This window comes from Lolium rigidum, chromosome 7, assembly GCF_022539505.1.
Source record: "Lolium rigidum isolate FL_2022 chromosome 7, APGP_CSIRO_Lrig_0.1, whole genome shotgun sequence".
Taxonomy (NCBI): Eukaryota; Viridiplantae; Streptophyta; class Magnoliopsida; order Poales; family Poaceae; genus Lolium; species Lolium rigidum.
Window position 1 is genome coordinate 57,017,035 of NC_061514.1, and position 10,904 is coordinate 57,027,938.

Here is a 10,904-nt window from a genome sequence, read left to right on the forward strand (position 1 = left end):
AGAAGATAGTTACGGTTATGCGGCGATTGCCAACTGGTTTGGCCTCATCGCCTCGCCACAGGGCCGTTTCTTAGCAACACAGATGTGGGCGTTGTGACGGGCTCATGCTAATGCATCCACGCCTGGCATCCGCTGAGTTTGCTGCTTGCTTTGTCAAAATTCAAAAGCCTAATCAGCTTCTCGAGCAGCTGGGGCTGGACATCTCCAAATTGGTCGCTAACATACCTTGTTCAAATATTGCCTACCACTGAAGATGATGCAATTAATAAAGGTTCCTGGTTGTACGCCAAGGCCAATGCATGCATGCAACTGAGATCGAACACCCTTATATGGTACCGACTTCATATCCCCATTACTCAAAAACAAAGTACAAGCTTGAATATTCTATCCCCAACTCACCCTACCTCCAAACCAAGCAACACGTAGTACACTCGTACAACATAAGTCTGGTATCTAACACATGTCAGCATCTCAAAGTTCCAACGAAAAAGATCATTAATGTCCCCTGAGCCAGATGACAACATATAAATATGACACCAATCGGAAGATGCGCAACGTGATGTCCTGGAGGAGTTCAAAGGGTCATAGCATAGCTGCACTGCAGGCAAGTTAAGTCTTCATCTCTGTTGGGCAGAAGCATAGTCCTCACATCACTGGCTGTGACCGGAATCGTCAGTCTTGCATGGTCGACAATCTGCAAGACTGAAACATATTGTAACACCTTCAGATGTCGCTAAGAAAATAGATAAGTGCACTCTTTTAGAAGGTGCCAATGCAAATTCTACAAAAAAAAAGATACTATAAAAGACTGCAATACTAGCCAAAATGGCTAAGAGTGGGTAATATATCATATACTAAAACTAATTCCAAATGCAGCAACATCAATAAACAATGCCTTCCACTCAAACGAAAGGATATATTAAGGCTACTTTTATGGTACCTTTTACTACTCATCAGAGGTGAGAGGTATGAATTAAAATCTAGCCGTTGATTTATAGGGGCAACATGGACTTTTTAAGTAGGAAATCATTTATTGAAACACTATATCCACCAAATATTCCATTCATTTAGCCTAAAATCTTGGCAACAAGATCTCAATTTTTTATTACCATGTTCTTCACGGACGATTACCTTTTAAATGTGTCTCTCCCCACCGAGTATGACTACAAGTCTACAACATCAGAACCACATCGATGGAATTCATGTGCGCATGGCTGCCGGCCGGCCACGTGGGACGACGGAAAAGCTCATGGCTAACAGAACTAGCTTGGGCTTGGCCATTCTTCTAAAACAATGGTGATGCACTCGTATTATGTAAATTCATTAGTTCTAGGGTTTCTAGCAAGTCAAGATGGCAAGATCTCATCAGTTTATACCACCACCGTGAAGGGAAAATGACCAGGCGCCGGCCGGCCCGCGGTGATGCATGCATGCAATTGTTGCATGATTTCAGTTCAACGAAAAGTAGTTGCAGAATATACAATACAAGGAATCCCACTTTTAACGGGATTTGTTTGATGCCGTTGTATACCCTTCCGAGTCTGACCCTGCATGCATGACTATATTTCGGTTCAAGGCGGTAGTATCATTCATACCACACAGGTTTTAGACAGTAGTATGAGTTAATACAACCTGTTGGATCGACAAAAATAAACGGTTTATATTTAGTTGGGGGTACCATAAAAGACCCCTATATTAATAGTACTTTTTCTCATTAGTTGGATTCCATTGCTATGCATAAAATGCACTAGGAGCCACATTGCCAAAAAGCTAAACGAAAAAACTTTGGGTACAAAATGGAGAGAACTTGTTTAAGTTGATCACTACTCATCACGTTATAAATCATCATTACAAGAATTATATTACTAACACGGGGTACTTGACTATAGCATGATTAAACATGTGACAAGGGAAATTTAACTTAGAACACAACAGTCAAAAAATAAACTTCAGTCATTGAAACCTTACCTTGACATCAATCCTGTCTAATGCGTCCTGGACCACGGGGAAGCAAAGAGTATAAGATTGCATACAGACGTGGGTTCGTTGACTTGACAGTTGTGTCGACATTACCATATGGATTCTGTAATGATAATATATCATGGTTTGGTCTAAGTGCAAGTTGCAAACATCGAATAAAGAGATATTATACGTACCGTAAGTTGACTTTGATGGGTGTACAGGCCACTGATAAATTGCACGTAATCAACTCTGCTATCAAAGTCATATGCAGGCAATTTGTTGTTTCGACGGTAATCAATCATAAGTTGAAGAAAGCCATTGTAGTGCTTGCAGTTCCAAGGCAGGTCACACAAGTCCTGCTCTTTTTGTATCGATGATCTTACTAACTTGTTGTGCAGAGCGAGCGGAACTTCAGAAACGAAAAAGAAACTCCTCTCAACTTCTGTCCAAAAGAAAGGATATGACCTTATCTCTTCGATGGTGATATACAAATCTCCCCTGCAAAAAAAAAACTGAGCATTAGTCCAAAACAATATGAAGACATGATTTTTTCGAGAAAACGCAAAAAAGACATTCGCTTCTTTTCATTGCATAGAAGGAGAGTTCAGAATTTAGAGCACTTTTGGTATATTAACTTACGGGGAGACAGTTTTCAGCCTTTGGGCAAGGTGCTCAATTTGGAAGCAATCCAGCGAATAGCCTTGCTTATTGAAATCCTCAGCTATTTCAGTAATTTCAATCAACCCGTGGCCAACAGACCTTATATCCTCAGCCTGGTAGTGTGAAACAGGCTTTGTAGCTGAAACTGAAGTAATAAATTATGAATTGCACTGTGTCTACAGGTATCAAATAAGTTTTCACCCTATTGAATGACTAAACATAATACCTTTACGATCTTTGAAGCCTGTAAGCTTTGTGATGATGTCACCATTCCTTGTCTTCATGTAGCACGTGTTCTCCAATTTCAAGTTCCCGTGACACTTGCCATGTTTAAACAAAGCAAGCAATCCATCAATCATCTGAGTGAAAATAAGCTGAAGTGTCAATGATGGCATCATGTGAGGATCAGACATCTGTTCAGAGTCGGGTATGTGTGCTTCGATTGTTCTCAGATATGTCGACAACAATCCAGTATAATTTTCAACAAGGACAAGTAAATAGGGATCCCTTTCCATCAGAATTCTTGCATGAAGAACATTCTCATGTATACAGTCCCGCATCAGAGTGACACAAGGAATGTCACTTGGATCCCTGACATCCAACACAACCAGAGGATCCTCAGCTGTGGGAGGGCCATAGAAAGCTGCTACATTTGCCGGCATCCTCAGCTTGCCCCTTGCTTTCTGATCAGGATCAATCTTTAGACCTAACAGGCTATATCGAATTTTAGCAGCCTGCAAATTCATAAATTCTATTAAGATACATATATTACGCAAAAAAGGTTGTACAGATCATAAATTTCATACTTTGTACCTCTTTCTCTTTTATTTTCTGCTTTCCTGTGGTCTGACCTGGAGTAGATTAGAAGGCAATTTCAAGCGTTAGTATACAATGGACTGCTTCCTGCTGTATAAGATGCTAAAGCACACAAAAAAGGACATGCTAATAAGAAGGAAGTACAATAAAAGAAGATAATACCTGCTGAGTTGATGTTCATCGTGACTTATATATGTAAAACCTTTTACGTACTGCCTTTCTGACAAAAAACTGCAAAAGAGTGATGCATTACTGATTACAAAGTGCCCTGACATTTTGTTTTATAAACAACAGCCCTGTAAGGATAATAGATCCAACAGTATGGCCCATGTCAATTTTATGTAAGCTCCATCAGTGCCCAGATATACAAGTTTCTTGAATGTTTATAGCACGATAAGAGTAGAAGGTACTTACCAACTGTCAAGGTGCAGAGAGTAACTTTATTGAGGTAAAATAATGACTAAAGTATTTTTGGAATTACTCAAGATAAAAAAAAAAGGTCGTCATGTTCAGTATGTGCAAGCCCTGTTTGAGAGGCTATCAAGGGGGAACCAAATGGCCTAAATTGGTGTTTTTGCTGTCTACTAGTTGGTTTCATATAATCGTCATAGCCTAAGCGCAACCAAACAAACAACTACCAACCTCTCAAAAAGTTTGCAGCTGGCCCAAACTCCATTAATGATCAAACCACACAAAAGTACCCGGTAAGATATTCATGTGTATCAACGAAATAAGAGTCCCACATTTATGAGCAAAATCATCTGCATTAACCACATGCACATGCAGTTCCATTTTAAAATATCAACATAAGCACATGACAACGCCCACCAGCAACCCCCTTCCCCCAAAACCAAACGCACGAGCAGATAAAGCTGGACATATTACTAGGCAAATCCAATCCAATAATTTCTAACGTACAGCCACTAAGCTTACACGAGAAAATCATCAATAATACGGAGCAAAACTAACCAAAAGGGTATGCACTCTTGTGCTCTTGCAGTCGCTCTATCACCAAATTACAAACAAAATTTGGAAGCTGTGCCCTGCCCCAACCCTAAACAAATCGCAATCCAATAATCCAGCGCACTAGCCGAGGAGGACAGCACCGAGAGAGAAGGGGGAACTGACAGGACCGAGAGGGGAGGGGGGGGGGGGGGGCAGGACCGAGAGAGAGAAGGAGGCCGGACGATGGTGATGCTGCAGTTCACCGCCGGTACGACGACAAGGAGGACGAGAAGGGAGGAGTACTTTGGGAGCTCGCCACGAAACCTAAGGAGGGAAGGAGAGGGGAAGAGGCGGGAAGGGAGTTACCGGAGAGAAGGCCGTGCCGTGTCCGTCGGCGGCGTCCCCAGCCCCAGGTCGGCGTCCGCGCCGTCGCCTAGACACGGTCTGCGTCGGGTACTCGGATTGGCCGTTTGGGGCTGGAATTTTTTTTTTACGTGAGGGTTGGAATTTTCGGGATGGGCCGGAAAACACTCGGAGGTAAACGGGCTGTCTAGATTTTCCGGGACTGTGGGTGGGCTGGGAAAATTCCAACCGAACCCTGCAAAACCCGGACAAGTTCATTCGAAAAAAAAACAGACAACCCGGATAAGTAAACAAGGCCTTCGGCTTCCTTGGGGTTTGGTCTTATTTGTTTTTGGATGGGCCGGCTGGACAGGCCAAAACGGTGCGGCTAGTAAACCTGGGAAAATATGCTAAAAAAAAATAAACCTGGGAAAAGAGGGGAATCCGAGGAGCCATAATTGACGCTCGACGCAACCGCTTACCCTACCCACGCCCGAAGAAAACGGTGGATGGGTCGGCACGCCTAGCACCATCATCTTCTACCCCCGAATCCCCTCTGCATCTAGCCTACACCGTCGACCCCCTCCTCCCGCCGTCACCGCCTGCCTCAGTTGCCCGCGCCTAGCGTCGCTCCCGCGTCGCCTTGGCGCCCCGCCTTGCTCGATCCGCGACCTCCATTGGTCTGCCGATGTCCCCGCCCTTCCTCTAAACTCCCTCATCTCTCGGCCAACTCCCAAGCACCCCAAACCAAACCCTAAGAACCTACCGCTTCGGTGAGCTCCCTACACCTGCACCCCGCCCCACCCTAACCCTAAGTTTTCTTTCCCCGCCTCCATCGGCGACGCCACGGCCAGCCACATCGTCCCCGTCGACGGTAAGCTTCATCTTCTTCCTATCTGACCATGACGTGAGGGAAAAATGGGCTGGCCTAACAATTCTCGCGAAGAACGAGGCGGCTACGCGTCGACGCGCTAACATTCGTGTCGAGCTTCAAATAAGAAACACCATGGAATCCTATATGCCGATCAGGTTGGCACCTACCGTTGACTAGGTTTCCTGCACCACAACAAGGGTTATTGCAGTACTTAACAACAAAAAATATATATTTAAAGATTGATCGCATGAGAGTTTTGCATAATTGAAACTAAACAATCCCGCGACTGCGTTGCCAGTGCATCCGCATTCATACCCAAATCATTGTTTGGAAATAGCCTATTATATTCTATAGGTTGCTATAGAACTACTGTAATAAACCAGATAATTTAAAGCAAGTGTAAATAGGAACAATAATTAAAACATGGTAAAGTAAATGCTATAAGTAAATTAATAGCATGTAAATAATATTAGATGAACTACAAAGGAATAAAAGACGCTCTCAGGGAAACCCTCGTTCACAACTAGCATTGTTACTAAATTGATTGGGATTCAATATGTTTGTTGGTACATTTTTGCGAAGTGGGGAGAGGCCCGAATTACACTTGGGCATTTCTCGGGTCGGGCCGGGTTTCGAGTCGGGCCCGAAAAAGCCCGAACTGAAATTCCCAGGCCCGAGCCCGGTCCAAATTAGGCCCGAACCCGGCTCGAACTAGGCTTAAACTGTGTTTTATGCAAGCCCGAGCCCGGCCCAACCCGATGTGCGGGCTCGAAAATCAGGCCCGAACCTGGCCCGATGTGCAAGCCCGACCCGGCCCGGCCCGAAATTTTCGGATCGGGCCGTCCGGGCCGGGCTGCCCATGCCCAGCCGTAGCCCGAATAAAGGTGCTCCCGTAAGCATTGTTCCACACCCCTCATGACCAAGACATTCTTTCATCGCATGCCGCTCCGTATATCTACTCTCCCAACCCGGCTGAACCGCCGAGAGGGAGAGCTCCTCCTCGTCTTCCCTCGGTGCCCTCTCTCCCGCCGCCGCCGCCCGAGGCGCCGCTGTGCAAAGCCTTGGTGGCGGCGGCGGCGGACTCTCCTTGGCCGCGTACCGGCGGGCACGGCGGCGGCGATCCGCCAAACCTTCCCTGATGCAGCGGTGCGGGGAGGTGGCGGCCATGGCGTGGATCTGCAGGTGGCGACACCGTCGGCAGGAAGGCGCTATCGGGCCTCTCTTGCATCGTGAGGAATCCTAGGGCAGCTGCTCTAGGCATGGCGGTGGTGCCCATCTTCTCCGTCGGAGGTGGTCGGCCGGATTGGGGCTGGTTTGTAAGATCTCCTGATCTCACATCTAGTCCTAGCAGCCGAGTTGGGGATGCGCGGCCGCCGGTGAAAACCGTGCTCCAACCCTCGTCGTGGCGGGCGATGGTGACGTCATGCGTCATTACCTTCTTGAAGGCATCGCTGTCGCAGCTTGTGTCTACTCACTCGTGCTCGCTCCGGGGAAACCCTAGATCCGGGCCCGGATCGAACGATGGCGGCGCTCTATGCGTCACTCTACCTATTGGGGCATCGTTTTTGGAGCAGATCGATGGATGGTGGTGGGCTGCGGTGGTGTGGTGTTCATCTACCGCGTAGGCGATGGTGAGTCTCGGCAGCGTAGCGCAGCGGAGTATCGGTGTTGGATGCGGGATGAAGAGCATGCACATGATGGTGGTGTTGTTAGGCGTCATGGTGGCGTCGATGGCAGGTCTGGCAAGGTCCATGCGGTGATCCCTCTTGGAGATGGGTGCGAGGAAGACAGAGGTAGCAACTTTTGTGATGTGTGCAATGGCGTGCGCTTAGGGTCTGCTTGACTGGTTGTGCTTCTCACCCGCTAATGGGCGGCTTGGGAAGGCATTCAGTTTTAGATGATGTGTGTTGGTGTATGGTCAGGGTAATGGCCCTATTTATGGTCACCCCCTTCATCGCTCTTGTAGGTATAGCGAATTGTCGCTGGAAAGGTGGCTTCGAGTTGATCTTTGTATCTCCCTTTAAAGCTTTGCGAATAATTTAATAAAAAAACTGTGTGTATCCTTTGGATGCAGAAGCTGGGGGCGATGCTCCTATTTCGAAAGAAAAAAAGTTGAGCTAGGCTCACCTCCCATCCTCCGTTGGTCCCTGAGGAAAGAGCATAGGAGGAGGGAGCTATTTATTTGTGGCAGTAGTATTTTTGAATCCTGATCATAGTCTCGGCGAAAAGGCTCGGCTCAGCCCCCAAATCTGATGCTCGCTTTGTTCATGATTTCTTGAGATTTTGGTCCGCACAGCACGGTTGAATTTTGCAGATATAGTATCGTTTTGAGAATTTTTGGTGTGAACATCGGTCTTGTTAAGAAAACTGATGAAATTATAGTTTGTAAAACACACTAAATTCCTAGTGAATGAATAGCTGTAGTGTATGTAAATTTGAGTGTCGACATTCAAAATTAAGTGGATGAAGCCATCCTGGTCTCAGTTCTCAAACCAGTCTTCAAGATATTTCCCTTGGAACGTTTGCTTATAACAAATTGCACGTCCATTAAAAAATCTCATTGGCAATCATGATACAGTATCATATTTACAGGCGTTACAGGCTTACATAAGGCGTAAACATCCCATCCGCAGGACCAAGACACAAACTTGATTAGCCAGAACAGAGTGACAAAACAACTCCACCGACATGAAATCATTTACGTAAAGAGGGCTTAAATTGGCGACGGTGGTGTAGTACAGTGTAAAAACTGAGCAAGCATCGATCGTCTACTGAATTGATCAGTGGAACCCGAGCGGCGCAGGCGTCTCCTTGAGCGTCAGTCCCTGGTAATGGATGTCCTGCACAACATGTCGACGAAACCAATCAGCCATCGGTGAATCACACATTGAGTACGTAATTCTGTTAAGAATTCAAGCAGAATGTTGGTCGCGTACGTACCGATGCGTAGTGGTTGGCGTCGCGGTGGTGCGCCTCGTCGGCGCGCACGACGGTGACGACGTCCTTGAGCGTGGCGTCGGCGGGGAGGCGCCAGTAGTCGATGGCGATGGCGGGCGCCGGCGTGTTCTCGATGACTCCCGCCTCCAGGTCCTTGAGGTATTCCGTGTACGAGTGCACGGCCTCCTCCTCGAGGTAGCCCACGAATCTGTGCGCGAACTTGGGGGAGACGAGGTAGCCGACGAAGTATGCGTTGAAGAAGACGCCCTGGGCGGCGACGACGAGCGCGCGCTCCCACCAGCGCGGCTGCGTCACCTCCAGGAAGGTCATGAGGTGCATGCGCTCGTTCTCGGCCTCCTCCATCAGCGCCCGGATCCAGCCGCCGCTGTGCTCGAAGCGCCGGAGCGAGCGCAGGTGCAGCAGCACGCCGCCCACCATGGGCGGCACCGCCGCGACCGTCTCGAGGAGGAGCGCGTGGCTCGAGTGCCGGCGCTGGAAGAAGAGGTCCATGGGCACGCGCAGCGAGCGCACGGCGTAGTACGCCACCTTGTCCGGGAGCGTCCGCGGCTCGTGGTGCTTCTTGACGTCGATCGAGGTGTCCGCCCTGTACGTGTCCCATGGCTGCACAGACATATTCAGACGATCAGACATACATACACACACGTTGATCGCGTGAGATGTTACGAATTGATCAGAGCTGTACGTACCGTGAAGCAGAACCATGGCCACTCCGTGCCGTCCTCCCTGACGAGCTTCCGTGGCTGGACGCCCCAGTAGCTGGCCACGGCGTTCTTCTTGTTGCTCTGCTCCGTGGTCGCCGCCGCCTCCTCGGGCTTCTCAGCGGCGACTTGTTTGGCATCCGTGCTGGCCATCCGGGCGGGGAAGATCCTCGCGGCGGCGGGCATGATGCCCCTGGCACTGGCGGCGAGGCTGCCGGACGCCGGCTCGGCGGCGGCGAAGAGGCGGGGGCCGAGGTGGCGCATAAGCGTGGCTCCGGCCATTCGAGAGCTCATGGCGTGATCGAAGTGTCGGACTAGTCAAAACTCTTTGTATGGCGTGGGAAGGTCAAGGAAATGATTCGTGTTGGTGTTGTTCTGGTAACTGGTGAATGGTGATGGAACGACGACGTCTCGTGTGGGATTGGTTTTATAGGAGGAGCGCGAACCGCGAGCGACTTGGCCGAGCTAGGTGCTTCCTGGAAAGTTGCATCCATGATCCATTTCGACATGTGAGCACCGTGATCTCAACAAAAAAAAAAAGACATGTGAGCACCGTTGCGACAGCTGAAAAGTTGTAAATTTGTGCAAAATATCGAAAATCGTCAGATCCGGAGCTCTAGTGCTCCCTTCATTTTAAGCAAATCAAAAATTATATTTATAAGATTCAAAAAGTTATAAGAAAAAAAATCTGGACATAGTCTTTTGTCATAATCTGCAAGCATGCAAAATCTCAATGCGCTTTTGTATATTCAAAATCTGATAAAATTTGGAGATTTCAAAATATGCATACTCAGCTCCATACTATTGTCATTTTTATGCAACTTAGTATAGGAGAGTGGTGTTTTAGCACATGGGAGCATATGCTCCCTTTATTTTGAAATGCATGTTACACACATTTTGAAATTTCAAAAAAATTGTAACAAAAAAATTGCACGTACACCTTCACGTGCTACGCGCTCACAAAGTCGTTTAGTGAAAAATCGACTTGTTGTGTATAAAAAGACAAAATTCAATGCTAAAAATAAGGTTTTCTAGAAGATATTGTTTTCTCGTTTTTACATAGACCACAAAAATATTGGTTCCACGCGAAACTTGACGAACACACATATATTGTGAAAATGTGCATGTACAATTTTTTGTCAAAAAAATTCGACATTTTAAAATATAATTTTTTGATAGAGAGAGCATACGCACCTCGGAGCCAAATTGAATTTCCGCTTAGAATACAAACAATTTAAAATTGATGTTTTTGCACGTTATTGGGATACAACATTTTCTGCATCCGGATTTTTTCAACTTCTTTTGAAACTCATAAATATGATTTTTAACTTTTTAAAACAATGAGATCACTGGAGACCGAGAGACAAAAAAACTCCACTCAGTATTGAAAAGTGTGCTACTCCTTCGTCCTAAGAATATTAGGGTTTCCTTACCACCCGTCGGCCTTGTCGCCAATCTGCCTCGTCTCATGTGGCCTTAGGGCTATGGAGTCGCGGTGGATCCTGGTCCTTGTCAGCTGGAGGACTCCTTTTTTTTTATGTTTTTCTTAGCCTGTTTAGGTTTGTGTCCTACCAAGAAATTAAGACGAGGAGGTGCTGACTACTGATAGAATAAAGTCTTCCCGTCTAGCCCCGTCCCGGCGGTGCGTA

General features: G+C 47.1%; 2 protein-coding genes across 6 annotated transcripts; both read right to left on the reverse strand.

Annotated features, from left to right (window-relative positions):
• Positions 1 to 209: 209 nt before the first annotated feature.
• Positions 210 to 4,836, reverse strand: LOC124675801. Of its 5 annotated transcripts, none has more exons than XM_047211880.1 (8): positions 4,750 to 4,836; positions 3,601 to 3,669; positions 3,436 to 3,473; positions 2,849 to 3,356; positions 2,602 to 2,761; positions 2,157 to 2,460; positions 1,969 to 2,083; positions 210 to 702 (listed from the first exon to the last, which is right to left on the reverse strand). In XM_047211880.1, the coding sequence occupies exons 2-7, from the start codon at positions 3,617 to 3,619 to the stop codon at positions 1,976 to 1,978; spliced, it is 1,137 nt and encodes a 378-aa protein (XP_047067836.1). In that variant the 5' UTR covers positions 3,620 to 3,669; positions 4,750 to 4,836; the 3' UTR covers positions 210 to 702; positions 1,969 to 1,975. The 5 variants fall into 5 exon arrangements, with proteins under 5 accessions (XP_047067836.1, XP_047067833.1, XP_047067832.1 ...); XM_047211877.1 differs by having other exon boundaries at positions 210 to 694; positions 2,602 to 2,767; XM_047211876.1 differs by having other exon boundaries at positions 2,602 to 2,767.
• A 3,292-nt stretch (positions 4,837 to 8,128) lies between these two features.
• Positions 8,129 to 9,635, reverse strand: LOC124675691 (ubiquinol oxidase 1b, mitochondrial-like). Its single transcript, XM_047211767.1, has 3 exons — positions 9,244 to 9,635; positions 8,540 to 9,157; positions 8,129 to 8,439 (listed from the first exon to the last, which is right to left on the reverse strand). The coding sequence occupies exons 1-3, from the start codon at positions 9,547 to 9,549 to the stop codon at positions 8,380 to 8,382; spliced, it is 984 nt and encodes a 327-aa protein (XP_047067723.1). The 5' UTR covers positions 9,550 to 9,635; the 3' UTR covers positions 8,129 to 8,379.
• Positions 9,636 to 10,904: the final 1,269 nt, after the last annotated feature.